Source organism: Oncorhynchus kisutch, linkage group LG3 (assembly GCF_002021735.2).
Source record: "Oncorhynchus kisutch isolate 150728-3 linkage group LG3, Okis_V2, whole genome shotgun sequence".
Taxonomy (NCBI): Eukaryota; Metazoa; Chordata; class Actinopteri; order Salmoniformes; family Salmonidae; genus Oncorhynchus; species Oncorhynchus kisutch.
The window spans coordinates 51,333,397-51,358,262 of NC_034176.2; the positions used below are offsets into that span (position 1 = coordinate 51,333,397).

Sequence of the window (24,866 nt, forward strand, 5' to 3'; positions counted from 1 at the left end):
TTCCCTCATGATGCCATCTATTTTGTGAAGTGCACCAGCCCCTCCTGCAGCAAAGCATCCCCACAACATGATGCTGCCACCCCCGTGCTTCACGGTTGGGATAGTGTTCTTCGGCTTGCAAGCCTCCCCCTTTTTCATCCAAACATAATGCTGGTCATTATGGCCAAACAGTTCTATTTTTGTTTCATCAGACCAGAGAACATTTCACCAAAAATTACAATCTTTGTCCAAATGTGCAGTTGCAAACCGTAGTCTGGCTTCTTCCAGAAGCAGTGGCTTCTTCCTTGCTGAACGGCCTTTCAGGTTATGTCAATATAGGACTCGTTTTACTGTGGATATAGATACTTTTGTACCTGTTTCCTCCAGCATCATCACAATATCCTTTGCTGTTGTTCTGGGATTGATTTGCACTTTTCGGCCAAAGTACGTTCATCTCTAAGAGACAGAACGCATCTTCTTCCTGAGCGGTATGAGGGCTGTGTGGTCCCATGATGTTTATACTTGCGTATTATTGTTTGTACAGATGAATGTGGTACCTTCAGTCATTTGTAAATTGCTACCAAGGATGAACCAGACTTGTGTAGGTCTACAAATCTTTTTCTGAGGTCTTGGCTGATTTATTTTTATTTTCCCACGATGTCAATCAAACAGGCACTGAGTTTGAAGGTAGGCCTTGAAATACATCCACAGGAACAACTCCAATTGATTCAAATGATGTAAATTAGCCTACCAGAAGCTCCTAAAGCCATGACATAATTATCTGAAATTTTGAAGAACCCACAGAGCACCGTTAAATCCATTATTAAAAAATTGAAAGAATATGGCACCACAACAAACCTGCCAAGAGTGGGTCGCCCATCAAAACTCACGGACCAGGCAAGGAGGGCATTAATCAGAGAGGCAACAAAGAGACCAAAGATAACACTGAAGGAGCTGCAAAGCTCCACAGCTAAGATTGGAGTATCTGTCCATAGGACCACTTTAAGCCATACACTCCACAGAGCAGGGCTTTACGGAAGAGTGTCCAGAAAAAAGAAAAAAAATCTACACTGGAGTTGCTTACCAAGCTCTTAGACTTAACCAAAAAGATTTACCGCTGCATTTGCAGCCAAAGGTGCTTCTACAAAGTATTGACTCAGGGGTGTGAATACTTATGTATTCACCATATTTATACATTTAATGTGCAATACATTTGCAAAAATGTCTTCAAATATTTTTAACTTTGTCATTATGGGGTATTATGAGTAGATGGAAGAGAACATCAATTTCATCCAGGCTGTACACACAACAGAATGTGGAATAAGTCAAGGGTATATGAATACTTTCTGAAGGCACTGAACCCAGAGTAGACGCTTGCGGGATACCTTTTATTAAATAAAGGATAAATAAAATAAGCGATTATTGTAAGTACAGTGTGTATTCTGTTAGGTATACTTTGGAAACAGTACTTCAGAATAAAAACAAAAACTATTTTCCTCCCGACTTCTCCAGGTGCAGAGCCGTTTGGCTTGTTCTCCTGCCTCATAAATGGGGAAGAGAGGGAACAGAGTCACAGAGCCGTCTACAGGTGAGATACACCTTTATTATCATCATCACATCATCATTGTCTTGGTAACCATCATCATTGTCTTCGACGTCACCTGCACTATTGCTAATGAGATTTGGCAAGTATTTATACAAAGATACTTATTAAACACATACTTTCAGTATATAGCTGATGTGGGAATTGAACCCATAACTATATCTTAACACTGATTAATAAGCAAAGACCTCTAACCCGTCATACTTACTCAGATGACTTAGGTAATCTTAACCACTAAAGTAATTGACCATTTACACTTTTGCCTTGCTTTGTAGCATTTAGTAATGTGACTTGTAAGTTATGCTCCATGACATATAGATTTGACAGGCCAAATGGGTCTGTTGGTATCAGTAGAGCAGAAAAACCTATGCATAGTTGCATCTTTCTACAAATAGAGTACATTTTGAATCCTTTTGATATGTTAAGTAGAAATTGTGCACAAATATTGCATTTTAAAAGACTATTACAGTATATTAAAATTACGTTTTCTTTAATATAGACCATATGGACAAGTCTATACATTGTTCATAAAGTGCCAAAATTCTGCATTTTGGAAGCCAGGTTTTTCCGACTTCTAAGAAGATTTCAACCCATTGTAAAGTTAAGGTCAACCCCTGTTACGTGAACTGAAATCTCATTTTAATATGGTGAAACTATTCCTTTTTAAAGGGATACCACGAGATTTGGGGATTTACAGTAGCTCTTTATTCTACTTACCTGGTCCGATGAATTCAACATAATTTTTATGTCTCTGCATGCAGTTTGAAGGTAATTGACATTAGCTTATCGTTAGGATAGCTCAATTGCTGGAATTCTCCAGGTACAGTAACCAGCTCCTCTCAAAAGCAGGGAAATTTACCTTCTAACTATTCCAAAGCTGGTTGGTTGGTAATTTATAGTCCCATATAGTAGTTTATATTTGATAAATTCTCACAATACACTCACAAACTATATTGGACAGCTATCTAGCTCAGAACTGAAGTGCTGTCCTGTTGTCGCAGCTGGCTGGCTGTGTGGAGAGAGGTTGCACATAGCCTTTTCTTGCACCTACGGCAGATGAATGAAATGTGTATAATTGCATTTAAAACAACTAGAATGTCATGCCCTGACCTTAGTTATCTTTGTTTTCTTTATTATTTTGGTTAGGTCAGGGTGTGACGAGAGTGGTTTGTTTAGTTTTTGTATTGTCTAGGTGTTTTTGAATGTCTAGGGGTTTTGGTAGTCTAGGTGTTTATGTCTATGGTTGCCTAGATTGGTTCTCAATCAGAGGCAGCTGTTTATTGTTTTCTCTGATTGGGGACCCTATTTATGTAGCCATATTCCTTGGGTAGTTTGTGGGTTCTATGTTTAATTGCCTGTCTGCACTAGCCATATTAGCTTCACGGTTCGTTTTGATAGTTTGTTCAGAGTTCTTTCTTTATTAAAGATGAATGTACGCTTACAACGCTGCACCTTGGTCTCCTATTTATGACGACCGTGACATAGAATTGAAATATTATAGTTTATATATACTGGTAAAAATACATAGAAAGTGCCAAATGGCCAGCTTTGGAGTAGCTTAAAGGTATTTTTCCATGCTTTTGAGAGGAGCTGTCTAGTGTACCTGTAGACCTCCAGCAATTGTGCTAAGCTTATGATGATGTAATGTAAATTATCTTTAAACTAAGCATTGGGCCAGTAACCAAAAGGTTGCTGGTTTGAATCTCCAAGCCGGTAAGTTCTGGAGTCTGGAGTCATAAAAACAATTAAATAAATGTATGTTATTTGGCAGGTCAAGAATCTCCGGAAAATTCCCAGACCCCCTGAAAGTAAAAAAACAAAATAACAATTTTCAATAAATATTGTGTGTTAGACTGATTTGGACAGCACTTTGAGATATCAGCTGATGTACGAAGGGCTATATAAATACATTTGATTTGATTTGATTTGTCAGAGAATGTGAAAAACCAACGGGCTGCTCAATACAGGTTGTTTGGTGTATTGTTGGTCTGTGTTCAACAGACCAACAATACAGTGAAATTCATGGAAGTACTACCACAGACATTTTTCAATTTGTTGAGCCTTTTACCATTACTTGTAACATCATATATTTGAACAGTATAAGACAAGTGATCATTCATGTACTGTCATGCAACCCTCTGTTTGCAAAACAATAGATGAACTTCTTGATGCTACCATCCCTTTAGCGGGATAATTGTCATCAACAACCGCTGAATTGCATAGCGCCACATTCAAATAATATTACTAAAAATATTTATATTCATTAAATCACAAGTGCAATATAGCAAAACACAGCTTAGCCTTTTGTTAATCCACCTGTCATGTCGGATTTTGAAAATATGCTTTACAGCGAAAGCAATCCAAGCGTTTGTGTGAGTTTATCAATCGCTCGACAAAACATTATGAACACCTAGCATCAAGTAGCTTGGTCACGAAAATCACCAAAAGCAATCAAATGAAATGTTTACCTTTGATGATCTTCGGATGTTTTCACTCACGAGACTCCCAGTTACACAATAAATGTTCCTTTTGTTCCGAAAATATTATTTTTATGTCCAAAATACCTCCGTTTGTTTGGCGTGTTATGTTCAGAAATCCACAGGAAAGAGCGGTCACGACAACGCAGACAAATTCCAAATAGTATCCGTAATGTCCACAGAAACATGTTAAACGTTTTTTATAATCAATCCTCAGGTTGTTTTTAAAATATATAATCGATAATATATCAACCGCAACTGTCTTTTGCAGTAGGAGAGGGAAATGGCTGCCCACACTGCTGGCACCCGGCCATACAATGACGTGATGTTATCTTTCTCGCTCATTTTTCAAAATAAAAGCCTGAAACTCTGTCTAAAGACTGTTGACACCTTGAGGAAGCGATAGGAAAAGGAATCTGATTGATATCCCTTTAAATGTAGCAAAGGCAGGCTATGCAACATGGAGTTTTCAAAATAGAAGCCACTTCCTGGTTTGATTTTCCTCAGGGTTTCCCCTGCAATATCAGTTCTGTTATACTCACAGACAATATTTTTGACAGTTTTGGAAACTTTAGTGTTTTCTATCCTAATCTGTCAATTATATGCATATTCTAGCATCTGGTCCTGAGAAATAGGCTGTTTACTTTGGGAACGTTATTTTTCCAAACATAAAGTGCCCCCCTAGCTTCAAGAGGTTTTAAAACACACTTATATTTTGGGTTATGATGGAATAAGCTCATGACGCAAGTTATATTCTTCAAGAATCAATGGGTATACAACTGCATAATTAATTGAAAAGTAAAAAAATGTATGTAGCAACTGCAGATTGCCCCTTTAAGGACTGTGACTGGAACGAATTGCAAAAATCGCTGAAGTTGGAGACTTTCATCTCCCTCACCAACTTCAAAAATCAGCTATCTGAGCAGCTAACCGATCGCTGCAGCTGTACATAGTCTATTGGTAAATAGCCCACCCTTTTCACCTACCTCATCCCCGTACTGTTTTTATTTATTTACTTTTCTGCTCTTCTGCACACCAATATCTCTACCTGTACATGACCATCTGATCTTTTATCACTCCAGTGTTAATCTGCAAAATTGTAATTATTTGCCTACCTCCTCATGCCTTTTGCACACATTGTATATAGACCCCCCCTTCGTTTTCTACTGTGTTATTGACTTGTTAATTGTTTACTCCATGTGTAACTCTTTGTATGCTCACACTGCTATGCTTTATCTTGGCCAGGTCGCAGTTGCAAATGAGAACTTGTTCTCAACTAGCCTACCTGGTTAAATAAAGGTGAAATAAAAAATAAAAAAATAAAATAAAAAAGGAAGACAAATATTAAACAGTTTGATCCTGATAACCAAATGATTCAAGTATATGACATTGTAAGTACAGGAATATTTCTTAACTATGGTGTTTGACCACTATAAGCAGTTCAGTAGAATATCTGTGAATCTTCTAAGCTGAGTGCTCTGTATCTGTTACCAGCCAAAGTACACAGATGTGGACTTGAACGTTACATCATAACAAAATTGCCTCTGTAAGCATGAACAGGTTCTAAAATCTGACTTGTTGTTATATCTGGCTGCTTGTCCCTGTTTCTGGGACGACAACAGGTTTGTCCCTCGCCATGATGATGAGCTGGAGTTGGAGGTGGATGACCCTGTACTGGTGGAGGTACAAGCAGAGGATTACTGGTACGAAGGCTATAACATGCGTACAGGCACCTGCGGCATCTTCCCTGCTTACTACGCCATAGAGGTCGCCAAGGAGCCAGAGAGCTTCAAAGGTGCAGTGCTTTGATCCCTGCTTATTTACACAGTGCTAAAATGCTAAATGAGTATTTGTATCTCTTTAAAGGGGCAATCTGTAGTTCAAACAATAACAAAGCCAACACCCTGCCACTGATTTGGTAAACAGGGATGGGACTGGAGAATATTTACAATTAAAATGTTTACACAGTGGAGTAAAACAAGCTGATAGTTAAAAACTAAGCTAATGAGAATGTATAAGAAATATTCTTCAATAATCAATTGGCCTACAGTATATCATTACATTAAAAGTCAAAAAATAGATGTAACAACTTCATATTGCCTCTTTAAGGAACACAAATATTAAATAGTTTGATCCTCATAACCAAATGATTCAAGCACATGACATTGTAAGTAAGGTCATATTTTCTTTAACCTTAACCAGAAGGGAAGGCCCCCATGAAATGGACAAAAATGAATGGCAACATATTGCCATTGGGCGAAACATATACACAATCGCAAATACCACAGCAGTTGATTCAAAGCTTATAGCAAATGGCATATGGCAAATGCCAAGTGTTATACAGAAAAAATCCCAAAGATGGTGAGTTCACGCCACCATAAATGTTCATATTGCAAATGGACATGAAGTCAAGACCCAAGGGTCAAATTTTGAAAATTGTAAAATGTTTAAACAAATACAACTCCTAAAAAAGTGCTTTCTGGACCATTTTTCGAATTTTTTTTTTTGGTGTGTTAATAATACATATATAACAACGATATGAACATACCTTTGAATTATAAGGCCTATGTTTTGACCATAGGAAGTCAAAAGTCAGTGAACCAGCCAAAAGTCAGCCAAAAGTCATAAGAAATGTCCAAATGCCATACATAAGTATTGGAAGTGCCAAATCAGGATGTTATGTCCATTTGCCATATATGATCATAGGAAGTCGGTTTCCGAACCCAAAAGTCAGTGGAACCATGTCCAAATGGCATAAGAAATGTCAAAATGCCATACATAAGTATTGAAAGTACCAAATAAGATGTTATGTCCATTTACCATATATGATCATAGGAAGTCAGCTTCCGAACCCAAAAGTCTGTGAACCATGTCCAAATGGCATTTATACTGACCAAATGATATATATCACTATGTTAAGCCCCGAATCAACCTAGAAGGTCTATTTATCATATTTGAAAAGAGAGAAGTGAGAAGAGAAGAGAGAAGTGTGACTGTTAAAGATTTTTTGAAAAATGTCCAAAATGACCCCTATTAGATGGGCACGGGTGGTGGGTGCTCCCTACCCAGCTGTGGACCCCTTGCACCCCTCTAAAGGCATTAAAAGCCATTTAAAAACATTGCTCCTAGTAATCCGTTCCGATCACCAGGTGCACTGCTGTCCACTTGCAATGTCTTACAATGGGCATTTATCATCACGAATTTGATATGCAGAAATGCCCAATTGACAGGCCCGTTGAACTTGGGATGGCCAGGCAGTGATAGTGGTTCCTCTCCATCGCTTGTGTTGATTTCATCATGTCCATTTCGTGATGGTAAAGCCCTCATTAAAAACATTGCAAATGTACTGTCCATTTGCAATGTCTTTCAATGGGCATTTACCATCACGAATGTGACATGCTCTAATATATTGCAGAAATGCCCAATTGACTGGCCTGTTGAACTTGGGATGGCAGTGATAGTGGTTCCTCTCCATCGCTCGTTGGTGTTGATTTCAGCATGTCAATTTGGTGATGGTTCATCACTGTTTAAACTTATTGCAAACGGACAAAAGTCAGCCATCAAGTCAGCATCCATCAGTCAATAAGATATAATTTTGACACCAAACTGATACATACTGACACCAAACCCACTTAGTCCAACATGTTTAGAAGCCAACTATCACATATTTCATAGCAGGCCCAAAATTCACAGCGCCTTCTGTTTAAACCACAATAAAAATGTAAAACACGTTAAATTCTAGCTGTGGGTCCAGTTCTGACATTATGTGTAGGCCTACCCCGAATCCCAACTTTCGGCTCGATAGGTCCGGATGCCGAGCAGTGACCTTTTAATTAGTGCTGAAAATCCACTTTTTCCGGGCGTTGCTATGGAGTCCCTGAATGAGCTTTTGAACAGAAACTTTAGGTTCTGTCTCTATGGCCCGAGGTGGTTTCAATGCACCTAGACTTGTGACTCTGCACCTAGACTTGTGACACATTTTCTAAATGTCATCATTTTCGAGATGGTCTAAATGAAGTCATTGCAAATGTACAAGGCTGTTTCTCGGCCTGAGAACCTTCTAGAGCCACATAACTCACTGTGCACTATCAACTTAAGCTCTAGACCATGTTTCGAAAGTTTCAAGGCTCTAGGTTTGATGGTTCTTTGATAGTTTGAACGGAGGTAACTATTGCAGTGTGTCTGTAAGCCCCACACTGTGTTACTCCATCCTGGCTATCTGTGTGTGTGAGTTTTTCTTGGATATCTGATGGGAGAAATGACTGATTTACTGTTCATGAGGGTTGCCTAATCACACAAAAATGTGACCATTTAACCCTTCGAAACAGCCCCTATGACCCCAATTTAAGACACTTCCGGTAGGCACAGGTTGCTGAAAGTAAATACATACCCTCATTGGGGCAGAATCCTGAGTTTCAAGTATTTATATCAGGAACTGACTGATTTACACAGGGTTGAATGCTGTGTTTTTCACAAACTGCAGGTTGGGTACATCAAAAAAACATTTAGGGTGAATTAAACCACTTCCGGTTGCTCCAGGAAGCTTAGAAACAATACAGGTAGTCCGCATAGTGGTCTGATGGATTGTCATCGAAGACAGTTTGATATGGCATTCCTAACCCACATAGGCTTCAGGTTGAAATAAGGGCAGCAGGCAATGTATTCCTTTGGGGAGAGATGTCATTGTAAACTGTTAGATGAAAACACTCTGTTTTCACTGTTAAGGGTTAATGCTACACATTCAAGGTTAGGCTTGCACAGATTGGGAGGACCATAGGAATGTTCCTGTGGTTTAATTGTGCTTCTAACCCTAACGGTTTTGTCACTGTTACCCAAAAGCACCTGAAATTTAGACCAGGCTTCACTTTGGGCATGCTTTTTTGCACGGTCGCTGCGGTCAGACTGAGTGAGCTACGGTCAAGTGGGGCATCTCGTTGAACTCGGCACGGCCTAGAGACTGCAGTGATGCCATTTGCTAACACTTTATGTGTTGATTTCAAAAAGTCAAAAGTCAGCCATTGTCCATCAGTCAATAAGATATTATTCTGACACCAAACTGATACAGACTGACACCAAACCCACTTTGTCCAAATTGTTTAGAAGCCAACGATCACATATTTTAGAGCAGGCCCAAAATTCACAGCGCCTTCTGTTTAAACCATAATAAAAACTTAAAACACGTAGTTATTCTAGCTGCGGGTCCAGTTCCAACATTATGTGTAGGTCTAGCTGAGGCGACCCCGAATCCCAAGTTTTGGCTTGATAGGTCATTCGGAGCCCGAGCAGCGACCTTAATTAGTGCTGAGAGTTCACTTTTTCTGGGCGTTGCTACGGGGTCCCTGACAGAGCACAGCAACTTTAGGGTCCGTCTCTATGGGCCAAGGCGGTTTCAATGCACCTAGTCTTGAGATGCTGGGACTTTTCTAAATGTCATCATTTTTGAGATAGTCAAAATGAATTGAAGTCATTGCAAATGTACAAGGCTGTTTCTCTGCCTGGGAACCTTCTAGAGCCACATAACTCACCGTGCACGGTCGACTTAAACTCTAGAACATGTATATAAAGTTTCAGAGCTCTAGGCTTGACAGTTCTTTGGTAGTTCGAACGCAGGTAACTAATTGCAGGGTCGGTGTGTCTATTAGTGTCTATTGTGTCCCCATTGACTGTGTGATTTCAGAAAATCACAAATCACGTAGAGCTCCAAAACCCATCTTAACTGATTCATCTGAACACGCTGCAACTGGATCTATAACGTTTTTTGGGAAAAAACATTTCTTTAACTATCCCCAATTGTACATTGTACGATTTCTCATAAAATACGACAGATAACTGTCTGGTTCTTTTTTTCCTGACACTCATGTACTTTGACGTGAAGCGGTCAAATTAGTGCTCTATGACCATTTTTTACCTTTAATCCCAGAAAATGGACCTTAACTCAGAAAGCGTTGAGGCCTCGACGCCATCTTGTTTCTGGGCTAAAAGCCCATTTGGCCAAACCTGTGCTCACCGAGTTTCGTCTTCAAAGTCTTTTCCGTTTAGGAGAAATGGCCATGTCACTTTGGTGATGTTTTGTGCATTTGCAATAAGCAGCCAATTACTATCTGGTGGAATTTTCCAGAACAGCGGAGACATTACCAAAAATTTTGCATTTTATAAAACGGAGACCAAATGTCCGAGAGACTTCATTTGATGACTTCCCGGAAGATCTGTCCCTGGGGCACGGCCTGAGGCCATCGGCCTATTTTACAAACATTTGCGGACGTCTAGTAAGGGACCGTACATTTGCAATATGGAGATCCTCATCAATCATACAGCAAATGCAATCAGCGTCTCTTATGTAGGAAAAGCCCATGGAGACCCAGAGTCTCTTTATCAAGGGAAACCTGGCCAAGAAGGCAGCAACAATCAATACATGACATAATTACAACATACAACACATCAACATGATCCAGCCATAAAAAAGCATTTACACTCCTCTGTAACAGTCTCCCATCAATATTTTAAATTCATTCAGTGGCACTAACATATCTAGATTAACCCTTTCACACGTACCATCACACGGGTGTGATCGTTCTACAGTGGTCCCTGAAGCGTACGATCACACCTGTGTGATTAGAACACTCATTTAGAATGCTCCTTTAGAACGGCCAGTTTCGAATGACGCAACAATCAGCGTTTGAGCTGGCCACACTTTTTTCAGAAACTATTTACACAAACACAGTCCTTACAAAGTTATGTCCAGAATGTGAGCAGTTTATTTTGGGATGCAATGTTCAGATATTCACAGAAGTACAGTATATATAGCATAACACAATCATCCTAACCGGAAAAATGTGGGCTACAGTTGTCCTAGCGCTAACTGAGGAAAGATTGACCCCACACAAGCTGTCATATTTTCTAGCTCTAGGCTGACATAAACTACATTATGAATTTGCTAATAGCAATTACTATGTATAATTAATCACATCACGGGTGAGCTCACCATTGATCGAAATAACTATGTAAAACACTTTATAGAAATCGAAAGTAATCCGACGATTAGTTTCAGCGCGCAGCCATGCAATATTTTCCTCACAGAAACCGAAGATAATAAGAGAAGACGAGATGTGTTTGGTCTGTTTATAGTATGCATGTTGAAGGGGTGTGTCATCTACCGTCGTTCACATCCCACCATTAATTTCCGGAAGTCCTCAAATAATTTGTGAACTCTTACCTCATTTTGCTATAGCATCTTTGGTCCGACAGACGATCAAGTGAAACCCAGAATGCATTGTATGTCAACAAACATGGCTCCACACACATAGCTGGAATTAGCTTAGCTCATAATCAGTACAACCTTCAAAACATTATTTTACACACATACTATGTGCCCTTTACAATCTATGCAAAAATCGGAATGCATGATTTATCACCGGTAATTGAAAAACGTGAATAAAATAGTAAATATAGGAACACTACACAAAACATTTGATAGTGATTTATTGATACAAAGGACACGTGCAGGCAGTCAATCACGTAACCTCTCACTCCCGCTCTGAGCCATTCAGTGTTGTTATGTACGTAGCTAATGAGCTAAGCTGTAGCATTAGCAATGTCTTTCAAAAGGAGACAACTCAGAATTGCAGAAATTGAGATTTTTTTTAAATTCTGAAAATGAGTCTGAACGTCAGGAATCAGGTTCTGACAGTGACAGAGGACCCCTTGTCGACTGACAAAGTCCCAGTTCCCTTCGAAGATGCTGGTGGTGACGGAGGCAGACCGATAGTACAGGAGTTCTGTGGTAGCTGGAAGGCTGCCAGCCATTTCACCCCTCCTGGCCCTGCTGTTTGTGTTGATGAGTCCCAGTCTGGAGTGGGGGGGGGGCAGCCACAATTAGTGAAATGTATACATTTCTGGTGACCGTAAAGAGGAACTCCATAAGAGAATACTGTTTGCAACTCCCTTCTTTGCCACCCTCTTTTCCCAAGACTGCTTTCTAGTTCTGCTGCTATGACTGCATTTCATCAACAACGCTACTGCCATCCTAAATGACCCATTATACAAAATAAAACATGTTAACAGCTGGCAGTAAAGTTCCATGACAAACGAGACGTCCATGTCCTCTCCTCTGTCCATACAGCAACCATGTCAGCCACAGGGAAGTTGGACCACCTGACGGGAGAGAGAAACAAACCAGACAGAGAAACATCAAACCAGACTGCGTGCTTGACTATAACCTCAAAATGGGGGCAGTGGATAAGGCTGACATGATAAACAGCTTTGTGGAATGTACTCAGAAAACGACCAAGTGGTATAAGATATTTCTAAATTTTTCCAGGGTAGCGTCAAAATACAACATCTTCTTCTGATGCATTTAGCATTGTTTTACAGAGCTAATAGAAGAATGTAATACATTTAATATAACACCATAAAAGGTGAGTAACGTTACCTAGCGTGTCCGCGGTTATAAGGAATATACACAAATACATTACGCTCCATACACACAGTGAGCTACAGTAGACACAGTATAACACGACACACAGAAACTATAACGTAATAAGGCACTTACTTTGATAGAAATGCAGTTTGGATTTGAAGATGGGTGTCTGTAGTGACGCCTCTAGTACGGCTGTGCCACTTGGGAGTCATAAAGCCAGGGTAGCTTCAAAATACAACACATGCTAATACTTCCCTGACGCAATTAGCAGTTTTCCAGAGCTAATAGAAGAATGTAGCTAGCTACCTAATCATTGAGTATAACACCATAAATGTTATGAAATGAGTAACGTTACATGGCGTGTCCACGGTTATAAGGAATATACCCAAAATATTATGCTACAGTAGAAACGACATGCAGAAACTATTATAACGTAATAAGGCACTTTGATAGAAACGCACACATTTCCAAAGTTATTATTGGTAACGAAAACAACTTTGATTGCGATGCAGGCGACAGGTGGAAAACATGAACACGTGTGTGCAGGACGGCAGATGAGCAAATGTCTGCAGACTTGAACTGCACAAACAATTGAGAAGTGTTTGGGGAATTTTGTCCGGGTCAGAAATGTCCCAAAAATTAATTGGTCCGCGAAAGTAAAAATGACTACTTGTATGTGAATGAATGAGGCGTAACACACCTCATTTCAAACTGTTATTAGAAATAAAAAACTTAATAGAAAATAATTTAATATTGACAAATAAAAACAGGCTGCGTGCTTTGGTTTGAGGGCAGCGCCGATTAAATGTACTGTTACCGAACAATCACATTCTGGAATGGAGAGAACGTTCTAACATCACGTGCATAAAAAAACTCACGCTGGGGTGACCGTTAGAGATATTTGGAACTCACGCATGAAAGGGTTAAGCATGGGTTGTAGAATATTCCATGCATCTGGTGCACAAGAAGATAAAGCAGTATTTCCTAACACTGTGAATGTCCTGGGGACTTTAAAACCTCTTAGAGCTACTACCCCCCTACTTTTTTAAATTTCCGCCTGAAGACATACCCAAATCTAACTGCCTGTAGCTCAGGCACAGAACCAAGGATATGCATATTCTTGGTACCATTTGAAAGAAAACACTCTGAAGTTTGTGTAAATGTGAATTGAATGTAGGAGAATATAACACAATAGATCTGGTTTAGATAATACAATGAAAAAAAACATATGTTTTTTCTTTTTATTGTTGTATCATCATCTTTAAAATCAACAAGATTAAACAAAAATTCAGATAGGATGATGGGGACAATTTCGGTGAAAAACATGAGGGCAACAGTACTTGTGCAAAGTTTCAGAATGATAACTTCGAAAATGAGTGTGCTACATGACATTTATCATGAAGTGACCCAGGTGTACCACACAAGTAGCCCAAATGTACCCAAGTGGCCAAATTGGTGAAGTTATACATTTTGAATGGAATAACTATATACAAAATACCAAAATGGTATTCTAACACACCCCCCCATAAAATAGAGAAAAAAACATGAAGAAAAAAATATATACATTTACAAAATAACACTTTCAATATTTGGAAGACCCTCAGTCCTCTACACACAATATTATGCTGCTGATGCCTGGGCAGATGAACACCACTTGTGGCAGGAGCTGGATGAACCAGCTTCAGTGGGGGATGGACACCTTGGCACTGGGGGCTCCCATTCAGAGTCAGTGTCACTGTGAAAGAAAATGTTCAGTTAGAATAGTTTCACATATGAGCCCTGTATCAACAGGTATAATAAACAGATATGCAGTATATAGAGTACAGGGAACATAAGGTTGAATATATTATTATAGACCTGCTAGATCTACTGTCTCATTTATATTATGACATTTCAGCTAGATCTACTGTCTCTATTATATTATGACAGACCAGCTAGATCTACTGTCTTTATGATATTACAACAGACCAGCTGTATCTACTGTCTCCATTTCACTTTGGCCATTGTTGTGGGCATGCCCTCCCCTCAACAGCCTCAAATAGGCTATTTCTGTCACGCCTTGGTCATTGTATTTTGTGTTTTCGTTATATATTTGGTCAGGCCAGGGTGTGACAGGGGTTTATGTTATTGTATTTCGTATTGGGGTTTGTAGTATTTGGGATCGCGGCTGATTAGGGGTGTTGTATAGGCTTGGCTGCCTGAGGCGGTTCTCAATCAGCAGTCAGGTGATTCTCGTTGCCTCTGATTGGGAACCGTATTTAGGTAGCCTGAGTTTCGCTTTGTCTTTCGTGGGTGATTGTTCCTGTCTCTGTGTAGTGTTCACCAGATAGGCTGTAATAAGTTTCACGTTCCGTTTGTTGTTTTCGTATTTTGTATAGTTATTTCATGTATCGTCACTTTTCATTCATTAAAGACATGAGTAACCACCACGCTGCATTTCGGTCCGACTCTCTTTCAACAAACGATGAACGCCGTTACAGAATCACCCACCACACACGGACCGAGCAGCGTGGAAACAGGCAGCGACCGCAGGAAAAGCGAAAGGAGGAATGGACATGGGAAGACGTATTGGATGGCAAAGGTTGTTACACTTGGGAGGAGATACTGGCTGGAAGAGATCGCCTCCCATGGGAACAGGTGGAAGCACTGAGGAGAGCAGAGGCAGCCGGAGATAAGAGTCGACGATACGAGGGAACACGGTTGGCAAGGAAACCCGAAAAGCACCCCCAAAAATGTATTGGGGGGGGGGCTCAGAGGGAGAGTGGCTGAGTCGGGTGTCAGACCTGAGCCAACTCTCCCTGCTAATCGTGAAGAGCAGTTGCAGTGGGAGAGGCTGCATCACTTGGAGTATTGGACATGGGAGGAGGAACTGGACGGAAAAGGACCCTGGGCTCAGCCTGGAGAATATCGCCGTCCCAAGGAAGAACTAGAGGCGTCTAAAGCAGAGAGGCGCTGGTATGAGGAGGCAGCACGGCGACGCGGATGGAAGCCTGAGAGTCAGCCCCAAAAATGTATTGGGGGGGGCTTACAGGGAGTATGGCTATGCCAGGTAGGAGACCTGCGCAAACTCCCTGTGCTTACCGGGGGGCTAAAGAGACTGGGCAGGCACCGTGTTATGCTAGTGAGCGCACGGTGTCTCCAGTGCGGGTGCATAGCCCGGTACGGTTCATACCAGCCCTTCGTATTGGCCGGGCTAGAGTGGGCATCGAGCCAGGTAAGCTTGGGCAGGCTCGGTGCTCAAGAGCTCCAGTGCGCCTGCACGGTCCGGTCTATCCAGAGCCACCTCCACACACCAGTCCTCCGGTAGCAGCTCCCCGCACCAGGCTTCCTGTGCGTGTCCTCGCTCCAGTATCACCAGTGCCCGCACCACGCATCAGGCCTAGAGTGCGCCTCGCCTCTCCTGCTCTGTCGGAGTCTCCCGCCTGTTCAGCACAGCCAGCGTTTTCCTCCTCTCCTGCGCTGTCGGAGTCTCCCGCCTGTTCAGCGCTATCAGAGCCTTTCTTCTCTACAGCGCTGCCGGAGCCTCCTGCCTGTTTGAAGCAGCCTGAGCTGCCAGTCTGCAGGGTGCTGTCAGCCTGCATGGAGCAGTTGGAGCTGTCAGTCTGCATGAAGCAGCCAGAGCTGTCAGTCTGCAAGGAGCTGCCAGTCTGCAAGGAGCTGTCAGTCTGCAAGGAGCTGTCAGTCTGCAAGGAGCTGTCAGTCTGCAAGGAGCTGTCAGCCTGCATGGAGCAGTCAGAGCTGTCAGTCTGCAAGGAGCTGCCAGTCTGCAGGGAGCTGTCAGTCTGCAAGGAGCTGTCAGTCTGCAAGGAGCTGCCAGTCTGCAAGGAGCTGTCAGCCTGCATGGAGCAGTCAGAGCTGTCAGTCTGCATGAAGCAGCCAGAGCTGCCAGTCTGCAAGGAGCTGCCAGTCTGCAAGGAGCTGCCAGTCTGCAAGGAGCTGTCAGTCTGCAAGGAGCTGTCAGAGATGTCAGTCTGCAAGGAGCTGCCAGTCTGCAGGGAGCTGTCAGTCTGCAAGGAGCTGTCAGTCTGCAAGGAGCTGCCAGTCTGCAAGGAGCTGTCAGCCTGCATGGAGCAGTCAGAGCTGTCAGTCTGCATGAAGCAGCCAGAGCTGTCAGTCTGCAAGGAGCTGTCAGTCTGCAAGGAGCTGCCAGTCTGCAAGGAGCTGCCAGTCTGCAAGGAACTGCCAGTCTGCAAGGAGCTGCCAGTCTGCAAGGAGCTGTCAGCCTGCATGGAGCAGTCAGAGCTGTCAGTCTGCAAGGAGCTGCCAGTCTGCAGGGAGCTGTCAGTCTGCAAGGAGCTGTCAGCCTGCATGGAGCAGTCAGAGCTGTCAGTCTGCAAAGAGCTGCCAGTCTGCAAGGAGCTGTCAGCCTGCATGGAGCAGTCAGAGCTGTCAGTCTGCATAGAGCAGCTAGATCCGCCAGTCAACCAGAATCTTCCAGATCTGCTTGTCAACCAGAATCTTCCAGATCTGCTAGTCAACCTGAATCTTCCAGATCCGCCAGCCAGCCAGGATCTACCGGAGCCTACTACCTACCTGAGCTTCATCTCAGTACTGGGCTTCCTCTCAGTACTGGGCTTCCCCTCAGTCCCGAGCTGCCTCAGTCCCGAGCTGCCCCTCAGTCCCGAGTTGCCCCTCAGTCCCGAGCTGCCCCTCAGTCCCGAGTTGCCCCTCAGTCCCGAGCTGCCCCTCAGTCCCGAGCTGCCCCTCAGTCCCGAGCTGCTCCTCAGTTCTGTGGGGTTCTGGGTGAGGACTATTAGGCCATGGTCGGCGGAGAGGGTGGATTATCCCAGGACGCGAAGGGGAGGAACTATGACATTTATGGAGTGGGGTCCACGTCCCGAGCCGGAGCCGCCACCATGGACAGACGCCCACCCGGACCCTCCCTATGGTTTTGAGGTGCGTCCGGGAGTCCGCACCTTGGGGGGGGGGGGGTTCTGTCACACCTTGGTCATTGTATTTTGTGTTTTCGTTATATATTTGGTCAGGCCAGGGTGTGACAGGGGTTTATGTTATTGTATTTCGTATTGGGGTTTGTAGTATTTGGGATCGCGGCTGATTAGGGGTGTTGTATAGGCTTGGCTGCCTGAGGCGGTTCTCAATCAGCAGTCAGGTGATTCTCGTTGCCTCTGATTGGGAACCGTATTTAGGTAGCCTGAGTTTCGCTTTGTCTTTCGTGGGTGATTGTTCCTGTCTCTGTGTAGTGTTCACCAGATAGGCTGTAATAAGTTTCACGTTCCGTTTGTTGTTTTCGTATTTTGTATAGTTATTTCATGTATCGTCACTTTTCATTCATTAAAGACATGAGTAACCACCACGCTGCATTTCGGTCCGACTCTCTTTCAACAAACGATGAACGCCGTTACAGAATCACCCACCACACACGGACCGAGCAGCGTGGAAACAGGCAGCGACCGCAGGAAAAGCGAAAGGAGGAATGGACATGGGAAGACGTATTGGATGGCAAAGGTTGTTACACTTGGGAGGAGATACTGGCTGGAAGAGATCGCCTCCCATGGGAACAGGTGGAAGCACTGAGGAGAGCAGAGGCAGCCGGAGATAAGACATGAGTAACCACCACGCTGCATTTCGGTCCGACTCTCTTTCAACAAACGAAGAACGCCGTTACAATTTCATTTCACACAAAAAATATATATTATTAATTTCAAACAACGTCATTAGCATGAGAAGAACTTACCGGTCCAAAACGATGTCCTCTCCATTAAAAAAATATTCCTCCATTTGGGAATCGCTAAATGAATCGTCCTCGATCAATTTCTTCTAAAATTGTGTGTACATCTGTATATCTAGACTTAGATTTAGCTTTCCCTGACTTAGTCGCCATACTGATTGATATATAAACAGCTGAATATGCGCTTTACCAAAACAACGCTCTGCGCAACATGCGTTGCTCCTTCCGGTATGAAACTTCAATGGCTAATGACCCTCTTTACGCCAGAGTTTACTGCATGGGTTGGTCTTCCAACACATAAACATTACATATTGCCGTTTACCTCAGCTCATTGGTTATCTACCCAGCTAGATTTCAAGACGATCAGTGGTCATTGGGTTAAAATACAGTCAATCAACGAAACAGCGGGCAAATCATTGATGCACAATGATGTCATTACTCGTTGTCTTCAAATCATTTTCTTTCAGTCAATTCGTCCCGCGAAATGACCCATCAGGTTTGGTTGTGTTACATATTGCCGTTTACCTCAGCTCACTGGCTATCTACCCAGCTAGATTTCAAGACGATCAGTGGTCATTGTGTTAAAATACAGTCAATCAACAAAACAGCAGGCAAATCATATGTGTACAATGATGTCATTACTTGTTGTCTTCGGTTTCTTTCGGTCAATATGTCCTGCGAAATGACCCATCAGGTGTGGTTGTGTTACAAACAAACCGGTTGATTGCAATGAATCCAAACATGAATGAAAAGTCACGTTCTGTGTGTGTATTTACCTCGAGTGTGTGGTCGAAAATTGAATGAGACGGAATTCAAGACACAAGCGGTTCACAAAATGTTTCGTGTTAGGCTATAAAAATGGATTTTATCGAACAATAGACATTTCATTGTGTAACAATGATCATTGGGATTGCAAACAGAGGAAGATCGTCAAAGGTAAACAATTTCTTTTATTGCAGTTTGTGATTTTGTTACGCATGTGCTGGTTGAAATATTTCTTTTTTTATGGGGCTCTATCTTCAGATAATCACATCGTATTCTTTCACAGTAAATCCTTTTTTAAATCTGACAACGCAGTTGGATTAGCAAGACTCTAGGCTTTCAAAACATGTGAGACACTTGTATTTTCATGAATGTTTAATATGACTATTTATGTAGCGATCACCGTATGTTGTCGAATTTCATCCCGACTACCAGGTTCCGTGCGCAGAGGAGGTTAACTAAAAACCACCTAGCAGACCAGGTATGGTAACTGCTGGTAGTGAAGTAGACCAGACTACAGAGGTAAAGAAGGAGTTTACCCAAAAGGGCTTTGTGGATGAACATATACAAATGTATCTTTCTGCGAATATAAAGTGAGGTCCAACCTACCATTTGGTGCAATGGTGGGAAGTCTAAAACTGTACGCACAAAAACTCTAAGCACAGCATGCCAAAAGGTAAGTATGATATAATCACATATATAGATAGATACATGTAGAATTGGATGTATCAAAGCTAAACAGTAACACATAACATGTTGGGACAACAGCAGGAGAGAACAATGATTTACAGGTCTCACAAGGTAGGTATAGGCTACAATAGTCCTTTGTAGATGGGGCAATTTACAGAGAGGTGAACATCCAGGATGAACCAAAATAGTCCAAACTGGTATTACACAGGTGAGAATACTAACACAAATAGACATTTGCATACACACACATCCATGCTGTTTAGCATGACAATTAAAGAGAGAAACATTAATAGCAATGAGGCTAGCTAACGTCCAAGTTTAACACCATACATTTCAATGGGATCAACTGATCCTGTTTTAGTAAGCGATCTTTTTAACATCATACAAAGTAAGAAATGGTGAAATAATAAGTACATAAACACACATTAACAAGGAATATGAATACTTACCGATGTCAAATGATTAGTTACAGGATGGTGAAGGATGGAATGTTGCTTAACTCGAGGAAAGTTAAGTGGTTGCTAGTTACTAAGCTGCAATATACAAAAACAGGTTAGGATAAATCTTTATGCGGTCCATGACAGTTATTGATGGTACAATTATTCTCTACATTATATATTGCATTTGTCATTAGAAACCAGGAAATGGCAGAGATATTTCTACATATTGCGCCTTTAAATGTACTGTAGCATCCATATTTCATATTTCTCTCTCTCTCTCTCCTTCCCCCACACAGTGAAGAGCAGTGACTGGGTAGACAGGTACCACATGAAATTCCTGGGCTCGGTCCAAGTACCCTACCACAAAGGCAACGATGTTCTGTGTGCAGCTATGCAGAAGGTATGGGCGGTGCTGTGCATTTTCTTGTGAAAGAAAGAGTGAGAGGGTAGAAAGAGTATGAGAGAGATGTCATCTGGCACATTACCAAAGAAGATCATAAACTTTAACTGAGAGGGGGGGGGGGGGAGACAGATGGATGAAGAGACAAATGGAGTGAGTAGGAAGATGGGAAATAATTGGGGAGAAAATATTATTGAAAATAGTGTGTTATTACACCAGGATTGGGGTTGGAATTCAGAATCTAATTAAAAGTCTATATCCTGTAGGGTGTGGGCAAATAAAACAAAATTTAAATTTAAGAATAGAATTGGAATTAAAGAGCAATTCGCATCTCAATTCAGAATTGACCCCAACCCTGTATTACACAAACAAGCATTGACAGGAGAAGAATCTGAGATTACAAATTAGAAAGGTTAGGAGAGGAAATCATTAAAACAATGTAGAAAATAAAAGAAGACAGGGGCAGGTTGAAAAGAGGTATTAGCCATTGTTCATAGCTACACTACATAACCAAAAGTATGTGTACACCTGCTTGTCGAACATCCCATTCCAAAATCATGGGCATTAATATGGAGTTGGTCCCCCCTCGGCTGCTATAACAGCCTCCACTCTTCTGGGAACTAAGCATTAGTGAGGTCGGTCAGTGATGTTGGGCGATAAGGCCAGGCTTGTAGTCGGCATTCTAATTCATCCCAAAGGTTTTTGATGGGGTTGAGGTTAGGTCTCTGTGAAGGCCATTCAAGTTCTTCCACACCGATCTCGACAAACCAGTTCTGTATGGACCTTGCTTTGGGCACGGGGGCATTGTCATACCGAAACAGGCAAGGGAAGGACATTCTCCAAAATGATGCCACAAAGTTGGAAGCACAGAATCGTCTAGAATGTCAATGTTTGCTGTACCATTAAAAATGTCCCTTCACTGGAACTATGGGGCCTAGCCTGAACCATGAAAAACAGCCAGAGATCATTATTTCTCCTCCATAAATCTTTACAGTTGGCACTATGCATTGGGGCAGGTAGCATTCTCCTGGCATCCAGGTAGCGTTCTCCTGAAGCATCATTCATCACTCCAGAGAACACATTTCCACTGCTCCAGAGTCCAATGGTGGCGAGCTTCATTCAACTCCAGCTGATTCTTGGCATTGCGCATGGTGATCTTAGGCTTGTGTGCGGCTGCTCGCCCATGGAAACCCATTTCATGAAGCTCTTGTGCAGGCGTTGCTTCCAGAGGACAGACACTTTTTACACTCAACAGTCCCGTTCTGTGAGCTTGTGTGGCCTACCACTTCGCGGCTGAGACGTTGTTGCTCCTAGATGTTCCCACTTTACAATAATAGCACTTACAGTTGACCGGGGCAGCCCTAGCAGGGCAGAAATTGAACAAACTGACTTGTTCGAAAGGTGGCATCCTATGATTGTGCCACGTTGAAAGTCACTGAGCTCTTCAGTAAGGCCATTCTACTGCCAATGTTTTGTTTATGGTCAGCAACGGGTGTGGTTCAAATAGCTGAATCCACTAATTTTAAGGGGTATCCACATACTTTTGTATATATAGTGTATACTTCTAGCTGAGATGCCACTAGAATTTTAAGACTAATAACCCACCTCTTTCCTATGTCTCCTTTCCCAGTTCACATTTTAAATTCCAATTATAGAATAATAATATACCTAAACCAGGCCTGACATTTCAGCTGCTGCTTTTTTCAAGGGATGATGATGCTGTTTTGATTGCCACCAGATTGCCACCAATAGGAGGATGACAGTGCAGTATAACCCACCTTCGTCTTGTATCCTTGAGATCAACGTGAAAGGCGTGAAGCTCCTAGTCCAGGATGACTACTATGCCTCTGACAAAGTAAGACTTTCACACTAAAATACACACATTGTACACATACACGCACACACACACCACACAAACAGGACAGGTACACAGACAGACACTCAGATTTATGCACACACACGTACACACTCTACACATGTATTTGCATCACACACACTTCTTCAGGCACACCTTCAGCGCATGTTAGAAAGACAGCAGTTGAGTTTGGACCAAAGTACGACGACAAGACTAGATACATGGAGGCTTTTAAATCAAACCTCTGACCAGCAAGATCACACTAGGGGAATATTCCCAGTAAAGAAGGTTGATAACACTCCAGTGTGGGCACTAAAGTGTATTGCAGTCCACACATAATAATATAGAGGAGAGTGAGAATTTAAATCTGGCAATAGTGGTGCCCACCTAAACTGAAGTCAAGCTATGTAACCATCAGTGGGTTCTTTGTTGACATTCAGGGTATGATTAGTTTAAATATCTAATTGACCAATCATGAAGTTCACTAGCTACAGCTCCTACAGATGATGTGGTGTAAGCAGATAGCTAATTACATGACAAAACGCAGTTGTTGACATGGAGAGTAGATACTATTTTTACCCCCAACACCTGTTTTTCAGAGCCATAGAATTTGGACAATGAGGTTTGTACCAAAGAATTAGGATGCATTAATTCTGTATGTAGTGTGCATTGTGACATCACAGTTGCCCAATGTTGCCCAATGTTACTGACCCCCCTTCAAAAAAAATGCAGTGGAATGGTCCCATGGTCCCAGACAATACGCTTATTTTGAGCCCAAAATGAAGAAAGTCAGTCCAACATTTAAGAACGTCTGTCTGTCTGTCTCATCACAGAGTAACCAGTGCAGCCACTTCTTCCAGTTGAAGAATGTTTCCTTCTGTGGATATCACCCTAAGAACAACAAGTAAGTACCTGCACCAGGATGACATTTTGTCAGTCATGCTCACCATATTCAAATAAAAATGTGCTTTTTGGGAGAGTCGTTATGCAGACAGTGGAGGAAATTGAGAAAGAGAATCACTTTGCATTTATACATTTCAAAATTATTTTACTCCCGGAACCTTGTTCCCCCTTGGGGTTCACTCCTCTTACCCCTGTATTTTTTTTTTACCTATGTGTGGTTTGTATGGTTTCCCCTTAGGTACTTTGGCTTCATCACAAAACACCCAGCTGACCAGAGATTTGCCTGTCATGTGTTTGTGTCTGAAGATTCTACTAAACCCCTGGCAGAGTCTGTTGGGTGAGGGTTGAGAACTTTATATATATCATGTCACTCTTTTGCTCTTTGTCCTTCACTTTTATATTGTCAGAGGATTCAAGTGGTTCTTAGCCATAGTGGGCCAATTACAACCAACATTGAGCACTGTCTCAACATGAGGCGATCTCTCGTTAAACCACCAAAATGCTCTAAATTCACCAGAACAACTGATCTCATTTGCAATCACAACAAACAAGTGCAGTAATGAATATATCCAGTAAGCTAGCTTTGAAGTTGAGGACTTTAAAACAAATTGTATTGGTCACCTACACATATTTTGCAGATGTTATCACAGGTGTAGCAAAATGCTTATGTTCCTAGCTCTGACAGAATAGTAATACCTAAAGATACAAAACAATACCAGTAAAACTGAAACAGAAGAAGAAAGTAATATAGAAATATTATAGTGAGCAATGTCGGAATCCAGAATATAATTATATATGTACAGTGCACAGACTTTTCCCACATTTTTGTTACGCTACAGCCTTATTGTAAAATGTATTGAAAAAAATATATCCTTATCAATATACACACAATACCCCATAATGACAAAGCAAAAACAGGTAAAAAAACAACAACAAAAAAATGTATATTAAAAAAATGAAGTATCAAATTTACATAAGTATTCAGACACTTTACTCAGTACTTTGTTGAAGCGCCTTAAGCAGCGATTACAGCCTTGAGTCTTCTTGGGTATGAGGCTACAAGCTTGACACACCTGTATTTGGGGAGTTTCTCCCATTCTTCTCTGCAGATCCCCTCAAGCTGTGTCAGGTTGGATGGGGAGTGTCGCTGCATAGCTATTTTCAGGTCTCTCCAGATATGTTTGATCGGGTTCAAGTCTGGGCTCTGGCTGGGCCACTCAAGGACATTCAGATACTTGTCCCGAAACAACTCCTGCGTTGTCTTGGCTGTGTGCTTAGGGTTGTTGTGCTGCTGGAAGGTGAACCTTCGCCCCAGTCTGAGGTCCTGTACTTTTCTCCATTCCTCTATCCCTCAAACCTGACTAGCCTACCAGTCCTTGCCGCTGAAAAAACATCCCCACAGCATCCCCACAGCCACCACCAAGCTTAACTGTGGAGTTGGTGCCAGGTTTCCTCCAGATGTGACGCTTGGCATTCAGGCCAAAGAGTTCAATCTTGATTTCATCAGACCAGAGAATCTTGTTTCTCATGGTCGGAGAGTCGTTTAGGTGCCTTTTTGGCAAACTCCAAGCGGGCTGTCGTGCCTTTTACCGAGGAGTGGCTTCCATCTGGCCACTCTACCATAAAGGCCTGATTGGTGGAGTTCTGCAGAG

The 24,866-nt window shown here is 42.1% G+C and overlaps 1 protein-coding gene across 1 annotated transcript in view; it reads left to right on the forward strand.

Annotated features, from left to right (window-relative positions):
- The window catches only part of LOC109874202 (C-Jun-amino-terminal kinase-interacting protein 1), a 136,065-nt gene that overhangs the window by 106,333 nt on the left and 4,866 nt on the right, over nucleotides 1-24,866 (forward strand). The window contains exons 7-12 of the mRNA XM_031807991.1: nucleotides 1,492-1,567; nucleotides 5,682-5,854; nucleotides 20,353-20,456; nucleotides 22,195-22,311; nucleotides 23,145-23,215; nucleotides 23,453-23,551. Of these exons, the coding sequence (XP_031663851.1) occupies nucleotides 1,492-1,567; nucleotides 5,682-5,854; nucleotides 20,353-20,456; nucleotides 22,195-22,311; nucleotides 23,145-23,215; nucleotides 23,453-23,551 (640 nt within the window). The remainder of the gene's footprint in view (nucleotides 1-1,491; nucleotides 1,568-5,681; nucleotides 5,855-20,352; nucleotides 20,457-22,194; nucleotides 22,312-23,144; nucleotides 23,216-23,452; nucleotides 23,552-24,866) is intronic.